At 48.7% G+C, this 19,021-nt stretch overlaps 7 protein-coding genes across 7 annotated transcripts; 2 read left to right on the top strand and 5 right to left on the bottom strand.

The window, feature by feature from the left end:
- Window positions 1-295: 295 nt before the first annotated feature.
- On the top strand, window positions 296-4,779 carry chl1 (DNA helicase; the record flags this gene model as incomplete). Its single annotated transcript, XM_040899111.1, has 9 exons — window positions 296-612; window positions 796-1,040; window positions 1,098-1,737; window positions 1,828-2,444; window positions 2,516-2,686; window positions 2,764-3,422; window positions 3,816-3,860; window positions 4,234-4,432; window positions 4,561-4,779. Exons 1-9 carry the CDS (start codon window positions 489-491, stop codon window positions 4,777-4,779), a joined length of 2,919 nt encoding a protein of 972 aa, XP_040748363.1. The 5' UTR covers window positions 296-488.
- Window positions 4,780-5,062: 283 nt separating this feature from the next.
- P175DRAFT_0505350 (uncharacterized protein) lies at window positions 5,063-6,517 on the bottom strand. The gene is made up of 2 exons (XM_040898076.1): window positions 6,116-6,517; window positions 5,063-6,033 (listed from the first exon to the last, which is right to left on the bottom strand). Exons 1-2 carry the CDS (start codon window positions 6,456-6,458, stop codon window positions 5,303-5,305), a joined length of 1,074 nt encoding a protein of 357 aa, XP_040748362.1. The 5' UTR covers window positions 6,459-6,517; the 3' UTR covers window positions 5,063-5,302.
- A 1,166-nt stretch (window positions 6,518-7,683) lies between these two features.
- On the bottom strand, window positions 7,684-8,962 carry P175DRAFT_0413602 (potassium channel family protein; the record flags this gene model as incomplete). Its single annotated transcript, XM_040893065.1, has 3 exons — window positions 7,684-8,704; window positions 8,759-8,874; window positions 8,927-8,962. Coding segments are annotated over 3 exons (1,173 nt in total), but the record flags the coding sequence as incomplete, so codon positions are not given.
- A 524-nt stretch (window positions 8,963-9,486) lies between these two features.
- P175DRAFT_0118937 (uncharacterized protein) lies at window positions 9,487-10,569 on the bottom strand. Its single transcript, XM_040892371.1, has one exon. It carries the CDS (start codon window positions 10,333-10,335, stop codon window positions 9,697-9,699), a length of 639 nt encoding a protein of 212 aa, XP_040748360.1. The 5' UTR covers window positions 10,336-10,569; the 3' UTR covers window positions 9,487-9,696.
- Window positions 10,570-11,297: 728 nt separating this feature from the next.
- P175DRAFT_0505348 (putative RSC complex subunit (RSC1)) lies at window positions 11,298-14,671 on the bottom strand. Its single transcript, XM_040898075.1, has 5 exons — window positions 14,408-14,671; window positions 14,119-14,281; window positions 13,975-14,043; window positions 12,641-13,912; window positions 11,298-12,580 (listed from the first exon to the last, which is right to left on the bottom strand). The coding sequence occupies exons 1-5, from the start codon at window positions 14,572-14,574 to the stop codon at window positions 11,585-11,587; spliced, it is 2,667 nt and encodes an 888-aa protein (XP_040748359.1). The 5' UTR covers window positions 14,575-14,671; the 3' UTR covers window positions 11,298-11,584.
- Window positions 14,672-15,316: 645 nt separating this feature from the next.
- On the top strand, window positions 15,317-16,797 carry P175DRAFT_0118880 (ubiquitin-specific protease OTU1). The gene has a single exon (XM_040892370.1). The coding sequence runs from the start codon at window positions 15,681-15,683 to the stop codon at window positions 16,689-16,691; it is 1,011 nt and encodes a 336-aa protein (XP_040748358.1). The 5' UTR covers window positions 15,317-15,680; the 3' UTR covers window positions 16,692-16,797.
- Window positions 16,625-18,793, bottom strand: P175DRAFT_0505346 (serine/threonine protein kinase CDC7). Its single transcript, XM_040898074.1, has 4 exons — window positions 18,330-18,793; window positions 17,788-18,247; window positions 17,651-17,711; window positions 16,625-17,588 (listed from the first exon to the last, which is right to left on the bottom strand). The coding sequence occupies exons 1-4, from the start codon at window positions 18,592-18,594 to the stop codon at window positions 16,905-16,907; spliced, it is 1,470 nt and encodes a 489-aa protein (XP_040748357.1). The 5' UTR covers window positions 18,595-18,793; the 3' UTR covers window positions 16,625-16,904.
- Between the last annotated feature and the right edge of the window lie 228 nt (window positions 18,794-19,021).

Here is a 19,021-nt window from a genome sequence, read left to right as displayed (position 1 = left end):
CGGAGGCAAGAGTCCGTAGTAGAGTGATATCGAGAGCAATTCGTGTTCGTAATAAGGCGCAGAAAAGATTCAGTCCATGGGAGACTACCCTATGATACTAGTTAAGAGAGTCGAAGCAGAATTCAGTAGCAGAGCGATATCCGCAGGGCATGAGAGGGCTCATATTAGCTGTTCAATACTCCGTACATCGGCGGAACTATAACTACATAGTAGTTACTAAGCAATTAGTAAGCAGCAATCATCTCACATGACTCCACTCTGCGTGCTGAAATCTAAAAGCGGCGGCAGCTGGGACAGGAACCCCTGGCAGAGTCCTGTATAGCTACATTTTATCCTAACTACACTATCTAAGGTTAAACACCCTCCTGTCCAATACATATCCTGGCGTAGCTCTTTAAACAATGAGACTGTCATGCTCAGGAAGTGGGAATCTAGTCACTAAACGCGATATAGGACCCTAGATACTTAAAAAGTGGAAACTGAACAACATGGAACCCTCCAATGAGAAATTCCACCATCCTTACTCCCCATATGACATTCAACTCCAATTCATGCACTCCTTGTATACCTGTCTAGAAGAAGGCAAAGTCGCCATCTTCGAGTCTCCGACTGGTAAGCCAGCCATTGTCCAAGCTCATTCGATAAAGCCTACCTAATCTAATATGTCATGTCATGCATGGCCTTAGGCACTGTAAGTAACCATCTCGTGATGGCTTTTCTTTCACCTGCTGATTTACATAGGGGAAATCTCTCAGCCTTATATGTGGCTCTTTGACGTGGCTACGTGATCACAAGCGCAAATCACTGCTAGAAACAGTCAACCATGCCACTTGTATGCTATCGCTTCCTCCAACCTGTCTATATTGTTGACCGTTGTAGGTGACGATGATGAACCGGAATGGATGGTCGAATTCGCAAAACGGGAAGCAAGCCGCAACATCACGGACAAAAGAAAGGAGCTGGAACAGCGACTCGCACGGATAAAGAGGGAAGAAGAAAAGCAACGAGCGGCGCTCGAGGAAGGTCCGAGGAAACGACAGGTATTGGGGGTTTTCGAGATTTCCCGAGGCACGCAATGCTGACTCTTCGGTCTCTAGAAAATCACTACTCTAACAGGTGGAGCAGTTGAAGATGATGACCAGTTCGCCCTCGATGACTACGAAAGTGAGGGCGACGAACCGAATGCAGCCGTGAATAACTCTGCTGCCTCAAGCGGACTTTCCTCTAGCACGCTCGAGTTACTCCAACGCCTCAAAGGACACGGCTCGGCAAAGGCTACATCAGACGCGGACGAAGAAGATGATACGCGGATCTTCTATTGCTCGAGAACGCATTCACAACTGATGCAATTCGCAGGCGAATTAAGACGTATCACTCTCCCGTCGAGCATCCCCGACGAGTTAAACCTCAATTCTTCCGCGGACGACGACCTAGGGGAGCGAATCAAACATTTATCTCTTGGGTCTCGAAAAAACTTGTGCATTAACCCTCGCGTCGCTGCGTTGGGCAATGCCACCGCGATCAACGAACGCTGCTTGGACCTCCAGCAACCAAGCACCGCGGCACAGCAAAAATGTCCCTTCCTACCATCAAAAGAAGATGAAGCCAAAGTCTCGCTGTTCCGAGATCATGCGCTGGCATCAGTCAAGGACATTGAGGATTTGGGCAAACTTGGCAAAAAGATTGGAATATGTCCCTACTATGCTTCTCGTCCGGCCATCAACAATAGTGAAGTAGGTTGTCACTCAACTTCTGAAAGATCGTTGCTAATGCGCCAGATTGTAACCCTGCCATACCCTCTGCTCCTTCAACGATCGGCTCGGGAAGCCTTGAATCTCTCCGTGAAAAACCACATCGTCATTATCGACGAAGCCCATAACCTCATGGATGCAATATCCAGCATTCATTCGGTCACGGTCACACTAGCTCAACTCCGAACCTCGATTTTCCAGCTCACAACGTATGCTCGAAAGTTCAAGGCACGCCTAAAAGGAAAGAATCGCAGTTATGTTGCTCAGGTTATTCGGCTTGTCAGTTCCATTGCGGACCACCTTCAGTCTATTCTGAATGGAAAGCAAGGTCCTGAAGGCTCTGTTCTTCCCTCTGGCCTGATGTCCGGGAAGGGAGTTGACCAGATCAATCCTTACAAACTATCCCGTTACCTACAGGAAAGCAAACTAGCCAGAAAGGTGGATGGCTACGTGGAGTTTTCTCAGAAAAAAGACAATCCTCAAACAAACCCAAAAGCCACGGTGCCGGTTTTATTCCATATACAAAGTTTTTTGCTGCCGTTGATGAATCCCTCTGCCGAAGGTCAACTATTTTATATGAAGAGCCAAGGGGACATCCAGCTGAACTACATGCTTCTCGACCCAACAAATCATTTCCGCGAGATCGTTGAGGATGCAAGAGCAGTCATATTAGCCGGCGGAACCATGTCTCCCGTACGAATACCTATTTGTCTGGTGTAATATTTTTTTTTTTTTTTTGGGTTTGTTTCTCTGACCAGCTGCAGATGTCTGATTATATGAACCACCTTTTCTCCTATATCCCCGAGGACCGTCTGAGAACCTTTAGCTATGGCCATGTCATTCCCCGGGAGAATCTAACCGCGCATACGCTCTCACGGGGTATTCTTGGTTCGGATTTCGACTTTACCTTTGAGGGTCGAGATTCCGAAAAGACCGTAAGCAATCTCTCCTGGCCATTTCCCTTTCTACCTGTCAAGTTTCCCTGTTCTGTTGTTTCTCATTTGAACCGTAGATACTAGACCTCGGTCGCACCATCGCGAGACTATGCCGTACAATCCCAGACGGCGTCGTCGCGTTCTTCCCCAGCTACGAATACCTAGGACGAGTCCTAAACGTCTGGAAAAAGGCCGTCGCAGGAGACCAGAAGAGCCAAACCCTCTACAGTCTCATGGAGGACGAGAAACCGATTCTCTACGAATCCCGAGAAATGAAAACCACCACGGACGAGCTTCTCCAACAGTACACCAACGTGATTGAATCCGACCGCAACGGAAAGGGAGCACTCCTTCTATCCGTCGTCGGCGGAAAGTTATCAGAGGGGATCAATTTCTCAGATAAACTCGGTAGAGGCGTGCTCATCATTGGGCTGCCTTTTCCGAATATCAAGAGTGCCGTGTGGCAGGCCAAGATCCAGTATATCGAACAAAAGGCGTATGCAAGGGAGAGGTCCGCTTCGGCCGCTGGTTCTGAAGAGAATCGAAGGGCGGCTGCCAAGGCGGCCGGCAGAGAGTTTTATGAAAACTCCTGTATGCGCGCGGTCAATCAGTGCATCGGACGGGCTATACGGCATCGCAATGATTATGCTGCGATTGTTCTTATTGATAAGCGGTATGGGAAACCGAACATCCAAGCCAAACTCCCGGGGTGGATTAAACAGGGGATGGATGGGACGTTGGCATTACCAACTGGAGCGATAGTGGAGAGGCTTGGGAGATTCTTTGCCTCGAAAACATAACACGGATGTATCATGGATCTATATCGAGAACTCTTTAAAATAATTCACCTCGAGCAACCTCGTCGATGATATCGGAATTACAATGTTCCTGTAGGACTTGGGTCACTAAGGAAGACTTCCTAATTCGGAATAATGACACCTGACCAAGAAGGTACCGATGCCAAGACATTTCAAGAGGGCCAAACCCTTGCCCTAATCTAGGGCAAGCGAACCCCCGTTAGCGCACACTCTAGCCGTCCCGCAGCCCTTGATTTCAACCTCCCGAGTTCGAGCAGCACCCACGACCGCATCCCTATCGCCAAACAACCACCGGTCTTGTCGAGCACCAGCACCGTCGACAAGATGCCTACCCGTTTCTCGAAGACAAGGAAACAGTGAGTCGCACGAGCTCCCTTTTTTTTCTTTCCTTCTACATCGTCGTTGTCGTTGTCGGAGTCGTCGCTGTCGGAGTCGAATTGTCGGAGAGCCGGAGAGTCGGAAGGCAAGAGAAAAAAAGAGAGAAAGACTCGAGTTTTTGCAAAGATGTTCGATATCGATATCGAAGTCGAAATTGAATGGAATCTGCTCTCCGGCCGACCACAATCGTTCCTACACTTCACTTTGTACAGTGGACCCAAATGCACATGCACGAGAAAGAATAGAAGAAATAAACCCACCACCACCACCACCACCACTATACAATTAAACCCCGCGGAATTTGAAACTTGAGACTTGAGACTGACTTGTGTTTTTTTTTTTTTCTTTTAGCCGCGGTCATGTGTCCGCCGGTTACGGTCGCATTGGCAAGCACCGTAAGCACCCCGGTGGTCGTGGTATGGCCGGTGGTCAGCACCACCACCGCACCAACATGGACAAGTACCACCCTGGTTACTTCGGTAAGGTTGGTATGAGGTACTTCCACAAGACCAACCAGCAGTTCTGGAAGCCCACCATCAACGTCGACAAGGTACGTTTATATGCAAACTGAGTGAATGGAGTTGGTTGTTAGTTGGAATGGAATTAAAACCGGATACAATATGGTGGGAAAAGGGGGGAAAAAACAAAAAAAAAAAAAGCTAACTTCTGCTTGTATAGCTCTGGTCCCTCGTCCCCTCTGAGACCCGTGACGCCTACCTGAGCGGCCAGAAGACCGACACTGCCCCCGTCATTGACCTCCTCTCCCTCGGCTACTCCAAGGTCCTGGGCAAGGGCCGTCTCCCTGAGGTTCCTCTCGTCGTGCGCGCCAGATACGTCAGCCGGGATGCTGAGCAGAAGATCAAGGAGGCCGGTGGTGTCATTGAGTTGGTTGCTTAAATGAAGTACCTAGAGAATTAAAAAAAAAAAAAAAAGCACGTTTTTTTTTTTTTATGTCTTGGGAGGACGTGGAGCGGAGCAGAGGTGCTACGCTGAGCTGACTACAAGGCTGGCGTGAGAGGGAATTCTCGACTTTTTCTCCCTTTTTGTTTTGATTTTTTTTTAAGGAGAAAGATCGAGCTTCCATCTGTGGGCGATGCGGATCGGGCGCATGGGATCCGTGTATCTACAACCAAAGGGTTTTATTTATGTTTGGCCTCCGGACGCCCTTAACGACCTCACTTGATTTAAATAAAATACCATAAAGGAGGGATTTCTTTTTCTTTGCTTTTTCCTCTTTGCTTTTTCCTCTTTGCTGCGTAGGTGATTTAGTTCCTAGTCTTGGTATCACATCCCGTAGTATATATCCTGCTGTATGATACATATATACCTACAGAGTATATGTGTATACGTACATTTACATGTATGTATGTGTATATATATATATATATATATATATGAGTCTACATCTACTAAGATAAATCTAAATCTTCGATTCCCTCACATAGGCCTTGTTCCCCTCCTCCCCAACCGCAAGCGTATCCCCAATAAACCGCACTACCTCATCAAACATCTCCGGCGTGACCTCGTGTCCCGCATCCCGATCAATGATATCCTCAAACGTAACCGCGCAATCCGCAAACCACCCCTCGCCCGGCGCAACCGCGCGCTTCAGCCACTCCAGGAAGGCTTCCCCCTTATGGTACGGAACCAGCTTATCTAGCCCCCCCGACAAATTCAGGATCTTCTTCCCCGCCAGACAGCGCGCGAACAAGGGACGCAGCGCCGCCTTCTGGGCCTCCGTGGGCTCGGGAAGCGCGTCGGTAGCGCGGATGGGTTGCGCCTCGGGCCCCCCCAGGTCGAGGTAGCTCAGGAAGAGACTCGCGGGGTCGTAGCGCGCGACGGTCTCCAGGAGCGAGGCCGGGAAGTCCTGCGAGCCGAGGAACGTCGCGCCCGCGCCCGCGCCCGCGGGGGTGGTCCATGTGGAGAGCTTGGATAGGCGCGCCCGGTCCGCCATGAGATTTACATAGTCGGGGCAGCCGATGATCACGACTCCCGTGGTGATGCGGGGCTCGTGCAGAATGCAGCTCCAGGCTGCATGGCCGCCGAGGGAAATCCCCAGCACGAGGTTCTCGCTAACGCGGCGGTTGGGTTGGGGGAAGATGTAGGAGGGGAGGTAGTCTATTAAGAGGGAGACGTCACGAGCGGTGCCCTCTTGGGGTTTATTAGTTCACACACACACACACACACACTCTCTCTCTCTCTCTCTCTCTCTCTCGCACAGCAATCAACTTACGAAAAATAGCAAACATATCCTGGGCATGGCGCGGGTTCCCATCCCTCCAGGACTCATTACACACGGGGTCGATTAATCTCGTCCCATGATTCCTCTGGTCAAACGCCACGGCAATCAGTCCCTTTGGCAATGGGCCTGGCCCCGCTCGACCCTCCTGGATGCGCTTGTTCCAGTCGACGATAACCGCCGTCGCAATGGCAGTCATGCGTTCCAGCGTGGCGAGCCGCGGATGCAGCAGCCAGAGACACGCGACCTCCGCGGCCTGGGGCGGGAGCTCATCGAGGCCGAAAACCGTAGTCTGGATTCCTGCGATAGCGTATGTTTTGCGCGAGAGGGTAGTCATGTTGTTGTTGGCTTGTTGGAAGCGGGGTGAGGCGTCTAGAGTGGTAAGTGGGTCAGTGACGGGCTTTTTCTTTTTCTTTTTCTTTTTCTTTTTTTTTTTTTTTTTTTTTTTCTGTAGTTCAATGTAGGGGGATAGGTTGTAGAAGATGGGAAGGAAGAATACTAACCATTAACTTATGCTTGAACTTGAACTTGAGGCCGGAGTGCATATAACTAGTGGATGTTTCGGGACCGAGCTTAGAAATTATGTGCCGAGGATAACTATCACTTCAATACTCCAGTACTTGATCAATAGTAGACATACTGTATAACTGTAGCCCTATACTTATTATCAATGGTATATTAACACTCACACAGCCTAAATTAATATCTTTAAACTAGGTATGCTAGAAAACATAGATCCTGCTATCTCGCTGAACAGTATTCGTGGTTTAGCCTACTCAACCGACGGAGATCACAGCCAGATATCATCCAAAACAGTTATTATTTAATCCCGAGTAATCTGTTCTGTTTAGGTATTTGTGGCATGGTATTCAGCCTTGTTCGGATCCATACAGCTCGGTATGCATGGAGGCGGTCGGTATACTTGATCCGTATGCTTGGTCCAATCTGGGCTTCTATGGAGCATAAAACTCGATATCTATGCGATGCTATTATTCGACATTGCTGCTTCTGCTGTTTTCATCTTCGGTATCAAACCTCTCCTCTAGCACTAGAGCCAGCTTCCTTGCAAAATGCTCCAAGATCCACAGAGTCTCGTTGGTTCCAGAAAGCACGGGATTATGGGCATGCCGTAGCTGATTAGGAACCAGGGGATCGGAAGAAGTGTTCGTTTGCTGCGGTGCAGGTGCATTCCCATGTGGTTTTCCATAGGCGTCATGGTTTAGTAATGCAAACACCTCTGTCCATTCCTTGTACGTGTACCGTCTCTTCGGGTGCCTCTTTAATGTTTCCGCCAATGCGTGAACCTCTTGAGCCAGTAAGAATGCATAGGCAATCGGCTTATGCCTAATTTTAGTGAGATCGTATCTGAGATGACTGTCGAGAGTCGATGAATCATGTTCGCCGTAGTGTACGTCGTCTCGTAGGTGAGCACTTTGATGCTGTTTTTCAGGATCGAGCGCGTTGTGGTTCTCGTTTTCGCGACGCAAAAATCGGCGAAACGGTAGCCGTTTAGAGTAGATCAATCTGTTCGTATATTTCCTCAAAGCCGACAGCAAGGTATTTCCCATCTCACTGATTAAAAACGTAAGGACAGGCACTGCAAGCAGCGACCAAAAGACAAAAAAGGAAGTCCCGAAATTGCTTGTAGGGTAGAAATCACCATATCCAATTGTAGTCAGTGAAGTATATGTGAAATACAACGCCTCGAAATATGTCCAATGCGCCCCTTCTTCGGAACGGCGGAAGATGGCTGCACTAAGAAACCATAGGAAGAACAGCGTAATGGTAGATAAGAGAAAGATGTGCCACCGCGTGCGATAGGTATATCGGGATTGAAGGTGATGTAACCTCTTAAAGTCTTCTTCCCTGGGGAGCGGAAATGTCCCTGGGCTTCCAGTAAAAAAGGGTTGTGGGGTATTTCTATGAGAATGATGATGCTGCTGTATATATTGAAGGTAAACTTTCTGTGTTTTCAACCTCAGTTTGATCGTTCTTAGCGAAGTGATATAGGACTGTAGCGCGCCAATTATCAGGCCAAGGAATATGATCCCGAGAGTCGCGTACGGAAAAAGAAGACTTCGTCCTAGGTGAGTCTTTGGAACGATGTTCCCGATTCCAATAGTAAGGACCGTGTAGTCCGCCCAGTATACTGCGTTCATAAACGTCCATCCTTCAACTGCACTAAATACGGCGGCTCCAGCCAGCACGTGGGCTTGGAAAATCATTACTCGTACCATTAGCACTGGGTTCTCGATGGAATATCTATCCTCCCTCTCGAGATGCAGCTTCCACGAAGTGCATATATAGACGGATAGAAAGACCGCAATCAAGAGACATATGCCCGCTGCAAAGGTAGTATAGAAGAAGCCCTGTGTAAACTGGATGCTTCGGTTCGAATGACCGATATTTTCCCGAGGTGCCATAACGCCTATATAGATGAGAAGGATTACAGCCGAGGAAAACCAGCTGATTGTAGCAGGTACGAATCCTCTTGGGGTGCTGCGAGGCGATACCATGGTGTATACCATCGTCAGCCAAGCTCCGATTGAAAATACGATAGCGAACGCTTTTAGAACAACTCCCCTGTGACGGTATCAGCTATAGGAAGAGAGAGCTAATGACAGGAAGCAAACAGACCATGCTGGATCAGAGATGCCCAGGATATCTGCTCCTCCATCGGTAGTATATGACTCCAACGCAGCCTGCGTAATGCCGCAGATTTCGAACGAAAGCGCTATTGAACCCAATGCACCCTATGCAGCATCATCAGCGGGTACGAAACCGGACCGGAGAAGGCATACGCACGCTCGTCACCGGGTAGCCTGCTGCCGTCAACCACCACAGACTGAGAAGTTATGAGTCGACAGTTCACGTCAAGTGGATTGGCACTTACCCTGGCTGATCCTTACCTGTCACTCGAGGCCCTGATGAGGGCCGACGACCCAAATAACCTGTCCGCAATTTCTTCAGCATTTTATGCGTGTACTGCACGATGTCGTGAGGCAGTATAACCGTATTTTTCCACGCTACCCATCACAAAGGAATGAATTTGGCTGCCAAAGGTCTGAGATCTCGAGCATAAAAAAAAATGAAGAGGTTTTTAATCTTGATTTGTAACGTCAAGTGTTGAGGTCAGTGGCCTTGAAAGTGAAGTTGTTGATTTGCTGGGTTGACAAAGTGGTATAGTTTTGATCCATGGATTCCCTCAACCAAACAAACATATAAAAACCCTTTGCCCTGCTCCTTGCATCTTTCATAAAAGAAAATGAATACACTTATTAGGTCGCAACTGATACTGGGTGAGTACCTACGGTCCAACACTATTTAATCTAAAAAGACATTGCCTCTGCTGGACATCAGAACCATGAGTATGAGTGTGCGGTACAAGATCTTAGGGATTAATTAAATACGTACTAGATCGGTCAATGAATTGATAAGAATCTCGCGATCTCTCCGAAATGCTCAATTATAAATAGAGGCCTACCCCATGAATAAGTATATACAAATACATTGAAGCGTGTTAACAACCCCTCCCCCACGGCAACCCCGAAACCAACCCTAGTATATATATCACTCTAGAGAGCAATCACCAAGCCCAGCAGACCAGCCGCACCAGCAAGACTCATAGCAACGGGACCAGTGGCAGCAGGGACACCACCAGTCGAGGTGGAGGATGAGGGAGAAGACTTCTGGGCGGAGGAGGCGGAAGAGGAGGCGGCGGCGGTGCCAGAGACCGCAGACGAGGTAGCAGACACCGGGCTGCCAACGGTGCTCGTCACGAAGGCAGAGGTGTTAGTATCATCTTCCGATGCATCGCTTGAAGCGGTTGCAGTTGCGGTTGCGGTAGCACCAGCCAAGTCGGCGATAAAGCTGGCACCGGATTGGCTGGCCCAGGCGAGGACGCTGGAGGGGAGACTGCTGTACCAGGCTGGGTAGGTGCCGGCTTCGAGCTGGCTGATGAAAGCAGACTCAGAAGCCGGGGTCATCATCTCGTTGATCCAGCTGGTTGGGATGGCCGACTCAATCGCAGTCAGAATGGACACAGGAACATCAGCGAGCAGTTCAGAGCTAAGGTCGTCGGAGCTAGAGTCATCAGTGCTGGAGTCATCGGTGCTGGTGGTGCCAACACTGGTAGCAGTTGCGGTTGTGGTGTCCGTCTGGGTGGCTAGGGTGGTAGCCGCGAAGAGGAGAGTAGCGAGGAGCTTGTACTGCATTGTGACGGTTTGAGATGTAGAGAGAGACTTGAGAGATCAATGTATGTACCTGAACGAGTGGAAAATAGTTGGATGGAACTTCGTAAAAAAAAAAATGGGGGATCAGGGATCAGGGTCAGGGTCAGGGTCAGGAGAGGAGGCTTAAATAGCAAATGGGCCAGAGCCCAAGCCACTCGGACTAATTTGCCTCTGCTATAATATTCCTATTTCATGTTCCTGGCCCCCAGACTGCAGTGTGTTATTTTCAGGAATCCCGCTGGGCCTAGATTTAGTGTCCTTTTTGCAGCACTAGTGCCTTCACAAGATACGAGAGATACATGGCGCAGCCAATCTGTGAATTCTCCGTCCCCATAATTTCTTACCCAGACATTAATATTTCCGTCTAGGTGGAGGTAGCTAAGCGTGTACTCCGTAGTCTGATTGACTCATAGATGCTTAGCGGGTTGAAGTTTTCCTTCCATCGGATGGTTATTGGCTGCACGGAGGGTGATAAGCCTCGGCGGATTTGAGGCTAGAATTGGGGCCAATCTTAATCCATTTCTTGCTTTCCAATCGTAGCTGCGAGGCTCGAGACTTGCAGGAAGAAGGGGTTGGGGGTGAATCCTGCCATGTAGGTAGAGGAGGGAGACTGACTCTACTCCTAGACGACCATTAGCATCCTATCTAGGGGCACAGGGGCTTAAAAAAAAAGGGGGATATCCAGGAGATTAATTATAACATACTCTGTAGTTTTCATCCTTCAGCAGGCACTCAATTTTGATAGTCCAAAGGTGCCTAATGTCGGGAAATAGAGGAATGGTTTTGGATGGTAGGATAGACTAGAAAGTTAAGAGAGTAAATAGTACAAAAGGCTGTGCAGATGGCCTCACCACTAAGCCCCTCTTATTTTTAGATCGTGATCTTGGAGTAATCTCGTATAAAATGCTCTAGACCCTGGGAATATTAGGATCAGGGTGATTCTGGTGAAATTCATGCATTTGATTATGAGATACACGCAACTATACAGATCCAGTATATAAAGGACTCGGCAGGTTTCATCCCTGGAAAATAAATAAATAAAATAATAAAATAAAATAAAATACAAAAAGTTTAAAAAGAAAAAAAAAGGCCTAGGAAATGCGCCGTAACCGATTAAACAGCATGGAAAGAATCCTCCTTTTTCTATCAGATGTCGACTTTTTGGACGATTTAATAACTGCAAAGGCAAACCCCACACAAGAGATGCAATAAGAAAGGTACCTTTACCACCTCAAACGGTAGGATCAATATCATCCATATACAAAGAACCGCCCTTAAGGCTCACAAAACTCGCCTTTTTTGACTGCGCTTGAATTTGTACCGTCTTTGCCTGGGTGATGCGCTCTGCCTGGATTCGTTGCTCGCGTACCTTGGTGTCTGCTTGCAGGGCTACGTCGGCCTTCTCCCCATACAACGCTTTGTAGATCTGATCCGTACCACTTATAATTCCGCTCGTCATGGCGTCAAGAGCTTCCGCTGTCACCGCTTCTACTTGAGCTGCCAGGGCCGTCTGCTCGTCAGCTCGCTGGCGCTTGGCATCTCTCCCCCGTTCCTCTTGTTCAAGACTCTCCTTGCGTTTCTTGGCCTCGACCAGCTTCCGACGTTCCTCTTTGGCAGCTAGGTACTTGAGTGAATGCCCAAGTTTCTGCTGGGCTGATGGTCCAATGTCCAGGGGCGGGCAGGAGAAGAAAAGCACATGGCCCTGGTCGTCGCAATGGAACTGCTCCCGGATATCCGCTGGAATCGCGGCGTTGGCAGCGTCGCTCAGGTGAAATACTTCAACTGGTCGAGGAGCATTAGGGTTGTATGCGGTCGCTGCGGGTGCTGGCATGCGGCCACCAGGGTAGGCAGAGTATGCGGACGGCTGGGGAACAGCGTACGTATGGGGAGTAGGGGTCGCTTTATAGGCTCCAGGGACGGGACTCTGGGGAACATAGCCGCTAGGACGTCTTTGTAGTCCGGGTTGGTAGACTTGGGCGGGCGCGACTTGGGGTTGTTGATACGCCACAGGAGCAACCGGGACTGGCGAATGTTGAACGGCCCCGACTGGTGCGGCGGGCGAACGCACTGGAGCCGGGCTGGTTCCGGGAAGGAGAGTATTGGGTTGACCATCCACAACTGGCCGAGGAGGTGCCTGGCTAATCGATGCATGTCGAGGAGCTGGGGGTAGAACTGGTTGAGGGATGATAGGAGGAGGTGAGGGTGTTGGCTCTGGGGGTGGGGATTCCTGGCAAAAATACAGTGAGTACAACAGGGTCGAGCGAACCACAAGAAAGAACGAACTTACATTTTCATCCCGAGGACGACGGTGAACAGCTCCCACAATAGGCGGCGCGTTTTCCGCTCCCCAAGTTGGTTTGGGTAGATCGTCTGTCTCTTTGGCATCGCTTTTGAGCAGGTGTTTTATGGGACTGGGGATTTTCTTAATCCTTCGGGGGACATCAAACAGATCCATTTCATAATCTTTCTCCCGGACCTCATCCGGCAGGCAACTAGCCCAGGTTTTAATCTTGTTCAGTTTGTGCTTCTCCTCATTATAGCGAGCCTCACACACATAAACATCTTTCTCGGGAGGGAGATCTCTGGGTCGTCCACGGTTGTAGCGGGTGAAGAACATCACAAAGCACCGGTCGACGATCTCTTCGACGCGATGATCGCGATACTGGCCGGTCTTGACCACCTCGTTAGGATAGAAGTGCTTCTCGAAATGATGAACAGTTTGCTCAGGCCGGTAATACCAGCAGGCATTTACCCATTTCTCGCCCTCTGAATCTTGCCAGGTGCGGTAGATTTGCGCGACAATGGGCTTTGTGACATCATTGGGGTTCTGAATATGTACCCAATCTCCAACCTTCCAAAGCTCACCCTTGTACAGAATTCCATCTGGGAGGGGAAGGCGCCCGTCTTCCATTAGGTATTCGCTGTCGGGTTTCTTCTTCTCAATCTCAGCGAGCCTTCTTGCTTCAATTTGCAAATCAACGGCGTCTTTGTAGATCTGGCTCTCGGGCTGGTTATAGGCCTTGGCATTGTTGAACATGAGGTCCATATCCCTCATGAAATGGTCCACTGAATTGTACTTCTTGCGTTTCGACTTCCGTTTGATGATGTCGATAGCAATCGGGTCTTTGGTCTCGATGTAGTAGTCGGGATAGGTGCCTTTGTCAGGCAAGCGCTCGAAATGTCGCACCTTGAGCTGACTTCCAGGCGCTTTCAGTTTTCGAATTCCCTTCAGAACTGCCTTTATCCTCGCCTCCATCGGGGTATCAACACGTGGAGGGCGACCTCGTTTCTTTCTTTGTTCAGGGTCAGCAGACTTGTGTCCGTCGTCCTTTGCGCTATCTCGCTTGAACCCGGGGCGCGGTCCTCGTTTCTTCTTGCGACGACCATCATCATCGGATTCATCCTCCTCTTCGTCATCTTCGTCGTCTTCTTCGTCTTCTTCCTCCTCCTCCGGCAGAGGGTCTGCCTCTGGGATCTCGCCGAGGTCCGGGAGTTGCGCTTCCTCAGCCGTTATGATTCCCTGCTGGACCAGCTTCTCGAACTCCGCAATGAAAACATCCTGTTCAGTTGAGACACTATCAGCCTGTGCGCATCCTAGGTAGGCGGGAGGGGGGTTTGAACCTTGATCACGAGCGCATCCTCATATGCCTGTGATTTGGGACGGTTATAGGTTTGCGCATTATGGGGGATCTATGTCGCGACGATTCCAGGTTAGAAATAAGCAAGCAGAAGTGGTAAATGCATGTATTCGAAAGACCATCTTACCAAAGCGCAGTCTCGCACAAAATCCGTGAACTTCTTGTATTCTTTTTTGTTGATCCTTTGTTTCAGGATGCTAAGCGCCATTGGCTCCTTGATAATATCATAGTAGTCCGGCACATTGCGCTTGTTGACACTGCGATGAAAGAGTCTCGAAGGATCATGGCCACTGCGATCCAGAAACGTGGGTGTGAGTAAACGTCCATTTGCGATCAATTCCGCACTCCCAATGTAGGGGATTTTGCGTCTACACCACCACGCATTGCAGCCAGGGAGAGAAAAGGCGGATACTTACTCTTCTTCTCTGAATTCATAAATTGCCATGACAACATCCATCATATACCGATATTGTTCATCGGTAACACTGCTTGCGGGGCCATCCTCTTTGCCATCGCCCTCGATCGACTGGACGGGCTCCTCAGGAGTCGGTTGCGCTTGCGACGGCTCCGAGTCCTTCTCCATGCTGTTGACAACCACGAGACCGGGGAGAAAGCAGCGCAGACCAGAACAGATTGGCTGGAACTTCTGGGGGTCTTTTGTCAGTTGAATTAAGGCACACAGAGCAAAACCGTCTGAGAGAGTGCGCAGAGTCGCAGCAGACGAGAGGTTCAAGCAGGAACAATGCTGACTCAGCTTTTCTTACATCGATACGGTCACCAATACTGATTACACTGGTACAGTGGTCATACATTGTAATACAGTGGTCATACATTGTAATACATTGTAATACATTGTAATACATTGTAATATATTGTAATATATTGTAATATATTGTAATTACGGTTGTTTTGATTAATAATCGAGACAACCGCCGTTCTCATTTCCAGGAATCAAGCAGGATTCCATGGCAATGGACAATAGATCAACTCATCTACAGTATGAAAGTGGACTATGATATGATATCTCTGCGTCAATATTCAAAGTATCGGATATTTGGAGCTATGTACCTACCTAGTAATTTAAGAGCAGTGAGATTGGCCCTGAAATCAACATTGACCGCACCAATAGCAACACAAGGATGGGAATATACCTCTCTACTTATAAAGGATTGAGATTTTTGTACCTAGTAAGTATATCGCCCAACCCACTGGAAATAGCTTGCAAAAAGCAGTATCAATTCTGTATTGGTAGTTATCTGCAGGTAATGGGCTAATTCTTGATATAATACCTAGGTATATATATATTATGATCCCTGAAGAGGAGATGAATATACCACCATATACTCCATACAGCAGGTTGGAACTGACCCAAAATTAATTTGTCATCCTCCCAATGATTAGTTAGTTAACTATAACTAGTTAACTATCCAGAATATTCTCTATGATTCTTCAGTTAACCCTCACGGCCTCTGAAGATAGGTCGTTGTTGTTCAACCTGATCATTGATTGTACCACTTGCCCCACACGAGTCCAAGCTGTACAAATGTATCCCTGATCTCCATCCCGCATCATGTGTCGGTCGCCTTCCTTGCCCAATGCTAATGCTGATCTCGCTCCCTTGAATTTCTCCCCTTTCCCTTGATTTCATTTATCCTGTCTATAACCTTCCTTCACAACATACATTGTAAGATGAGAATCCGAATCCGTGGACCTTCGGGTCAGTTCGCCGTTACCCTCAGTGACGATGCTACTGTCAGCGACCTCCAAGCACAGATCATCGACAAGACAGGGTTGACTGTATTTGATGTGAAATATGGGTTCCCAAATGTGAAGACACTGTCGCTGAACGAGTTTGAATCGCACCAGAAGCTCACAGAGCTCGGAGTCAATCTAAATGGCGAACAGCTCATCATTACAGGGCGAGAAGGCCGGGCGCAAGACCACCAAGACACGATCAAGAAGGAAGTGCCGCCGCCTACCTCCTCTACCGTTACCCCACCATCCCCGAAGCTGTCGTTGTCGCGCAAGCCGAACGAGAGCATTTCGAATGATCCGCCAGAAGTGCCGTCGCCAGACCATGGAGGAACCTTTGTTCTACGAATTATGCCTGATGACAACTCATGTTTGTTTCGCGCGGTGAGCTCCGCAGTCATGGGCGACATGGATACCATGACCGAGCTCCGTTCTATCGTGGCGCAGACGATCCAGGAAAAGCCCCTGGAGTATAGCGACGCGGTTCTAGAAAAACCCCGGGATGCGTATTGCCGCTGGATTCAGAACGAGGATTCTTGGGGCGGAGGTATCGAGCTGAGCATTTTAAGTCAACATTTCGACATCGAGATCTGCTCCGTCGATGTCAAGACGCTTCGCATAGATCGTTTCAATGAAGGCCAAAGCAAACGATGTATCCTGGTGTACTCGGGAATCCACTATGATACGATTGCTTTGTCTCCCTCCGATCCTCCCTTTACCCATGCATATGCACCTCCCGAATTTGACCAGAAAGTATTCGATGCAGCAGATGAACTGGCTCTGGACCGGGCGCTGGTTCTCTGTAAGAAGTTACAGGAGAAACATTATTATACTGATACGGCCGGTTTCCGTCTCCGATGCAATGTGTGTGGTGGGACATTTATTGGTGAGAAGGGTGCGACTCAACATGCAGAGCAAACGGGGCATGTTGATTTTGGTGAAGCATGAGCATGAATGGGTAGTTGTCCAGACGGATATATATAAAATGCGCCTATAATATATACTTCTCTGTACATAATTGTCTTTTTCTGGGAAAAACTTCGCCTCCCAATAGCATGACCAATGGCGATGGTTTGCTGTAGATCCCAGACCGGCTTTTATATACGGCTCAAAAAAACAATTCGGGATCAGGTATCATCATTATACATTATTACGAGAGCTCTATACCATCTCTACTTCATCAGCTTCATCCTCTTCCTTGTCCCCTTCATCCTCCGCAATGCTATCCGCGCTATCTTCAGGTCCTCCCCATTCCACATCATGGTCCATCGGAGTAGTGAAGAATTCATGCTGCAGAGCCTCCTTCGCACTGAGCCGTTTGTATGGATCTAATTCCATGAGCCCGGCCAGCAGACGCGTGGCTTGCTTCTCGCTATCCGTCAGCTCTTCCACGCAGCTAGACCATTTCACCAACTTCTCCCAACCATATCCCTTTTCTCCAATTGTAGGAAGGTTGGTTTCGAATACCTGTCCATGCATGGCCGCTGCGTTTTTCATGCGTCGCGTACCAAAGATACTCGCCATTTCTATCAGCGCATCAACATCGTCCGCGGAGTTGAAGAATGGGAATCGACGACCGAGGAGTGTCAGTAGAATAACCCCCGCAGACCACATGTCGATCTTCGTTGTCTGAGAGGTACATTTGAAGAGAACTTCCGGCGCACGGAACCCTCGCGTGCCTGCGCGATTAGCCCGCCTTGAGGGCCGCGAATCGCTTTTCGGATAACCCACGGAGAGGCCTGATGCTGAACAGTGGGTGTAGTAGTAGCTCTGTACGAATCGATTGCGACGCATATAGTTCGCATTCGCGCATAGACAGGTGCCGGTATATTCAGAGCCCTCGCGCTATTATAGAAAGGTTAGGGAATAGTGGCGCGTAGATGGGGTTGGGGTAATTTTTGGCTTACCTCTGCGAGACCAAAATCGACCAAGACACCCTCTCGAAGGTCGGGGTTGTAGAGGAAATTACTGCGCAAGAAATTTGTAGATTAGTATTCCCGGATAGCCAGACACATTGTGTAGGGTGAGAACGCAATGTTCTTACGTTGGCTTAATATCACGATGTAGTATCTCATGCTTATGGACCGAATGCAATGCAGTGAATAAAGAACGGAAGTAATGTCGCATATCCGCAACCATAAATGTGCGGTATTGTAGTCGAAAGTCTGTGTGAGGGAAGTAGGGCAAGACCGCCACAACTTGATCTTGGTAACGGAAGGCAGTGATCAGAGGGCATACGGATCGGCATCCCCGAAGATCATGGAGTAACTCTAGCTCATTTTGAATACGTAGTGGACTGCTTGTCACGTAGATTTTCTTCAGCGCGACATATCTTGGTTTTCTCTGTCTCGTTGGTCCCGAATGGGCGTTTCCCGTTTCGATTCGGCGTCTTTTCGATGGCGGATTTCCCCAACCATCGCTTTGATTGTTCTGAAACACGTCCCAGTCGTTGTTATAGTGATCATACAAAAGGTCTTCCGCTTTGTAAACGGTCGAAAATGTGCCTGGTAGTCGCATATGCGTGGTTAGCTAAGTAATCCCGCAAGGGAAGCACGGATTGCGATGCGAGACTTTAGTTAAATATACCTTCTCCAATTCTGTTTACCAGACGAAATCGATCTGAAATCCCCGGGAAAGTATCTTCAAGCTTCTTCATATCCTCCTTGACAGCATCGTCCACCTCTTCTTCCTCACCATCCTCATCTTGCCCGTGTTCCTCGAAAGCCTGTTCTATTCGAGGGTCACTATCCGTGAGTGTACCGGCATCCTCATCATATTTGGAAGTTAGGATCGTTGATCGAGGATGTTGCAAGTCGGAGACACTAACGGAGGCCGCGCGGAGCATCGCCATGTCGCCAGGTGCTTGTGGAAAGAGGAACTCGAGGGGAGGAGTAGGATCAAGACAATCGCGCGAGATTGGTTCCGAGAAATTAGTAGTAAAGGTGAAGAAGAGACTCTAGTGTGTCTAGTTGTTGACGGGTTGTAGTAGAGGGGTATCTCTCGAGGCGTGAGTCGAAAAGCCTGGTCAGAGTAACATTGTCATGGGAGACCTCAAAGTGAATCTTGATATCCTTCCAGGCAGCGTGCAAATTATCTAAATACGGTATGGGCTTGTTTATTTACCTGTAAATTCAGGTGGTCTTGTATACCTAGGTATTTGGTCAAAAGAATACAAAAACTAATACACAGATATAATACATAAAACTGAAATACTCTTACAGTACATGCCCATGGATGGCTTTTATACAGCATTGAGCTGTGTAATAACCATACCATGT

Source organism: Aspergillus ochraceoroseus (assembly GCF_002846915.1).
Source record: "Aspergillus ochraceoroseus IBT 24754 chromosome Unknown P175scaffold_13, whole genome shotgun sequence".
In the NCBI taxonomy this organism is placed as follows: Eukaryota; Fungi; Ascomycota; class Eurotiomycetes; order Eurotiales; family Aspergillaceae; genus Aspergillus; species Aspergillus ochraceoroseus.
Note: the sequence above shows the minus strand (reverse complement) of the source record. Positions and strands in the feature narration are given on the sequence as shown.

Excerpts from the sequence above, each read along its gene's own strand:
- P175DRAFT_0118880 (XM_040892370.1), top strand. The coding sequence starts at position 15,681 with ATGAGAATCCGAATCCGTGGACCTTCGGGTCAGTTCGCCGTTACCCTC.
- P175DRAFT_0505348 (XM_040898075.1), bottom strand. The coding sequence starts at position 14,574 with ATGGAGAAGGACTCGGAGCCGTCGCAAGCGCAACCGACTCCTGAGGAG. Across the intron at positions 14,282-14,407 it reads TATGAATTCAGAGAAGAAGA|TGGCCATGATCCTTCGAGAC; the intron begins GTAAGTATCCGC and ends TCTGGATCGCAG. Across the intron at positions 14,044-14,118 it reads TTGTGCGAGACTGCGCTTTG|ATCCCCCATAATGCGCAAAC; the intron begins GTAAGATGGTCT and ends GTCGCGACATAG.
- P175DRAFT_0118937 (XM_040892371.1), bottom strand. The coding sequence starts at position 10,335 with ATGCAGTACAAGCTCCTCGCTACTCTCCTCTTCGCGGCTACCACCCTA.
- P175DRAFT_0505350 (XM_040898076.1), bottom strand. The coding sequence starts at position 6,458 with ATGACTACCCTCTCGCGCAAAACATACGCTATCGCAGGAATCCAGACT. Across the intron at positions 6,034-6,115 it reads GGATATGTTTGCTATTTTTC|AGGGCACCGCTCGTGACGTC; the intron begins GTAAGTTGATTG and ends ATAAACCCCAAG.
- P175DRAFT_0505346 (XM_040898074.1), bottom strand. The coding sequence starts at position 18,594 with ATGGCGATGCTCCGCGCGGCCTCCGTTAGTGTCTCCGACTTGCAACAT. Across the intron at positions 18,248-18,329 it reads GGTAAACAGAATTGGAGAAG|GCACATTTTCGACCGTTTAC; the intron begins GTATATTTAACT and ends TGCGACTACCAG. Across the intron at positions 17,712-17,787 it reads CATCGTGATATTAAGCCAAC|TAATTTCCTCTACAACCCCG; the intron begins GTAAGAACATTG and ends TTTCTTGCGCAG.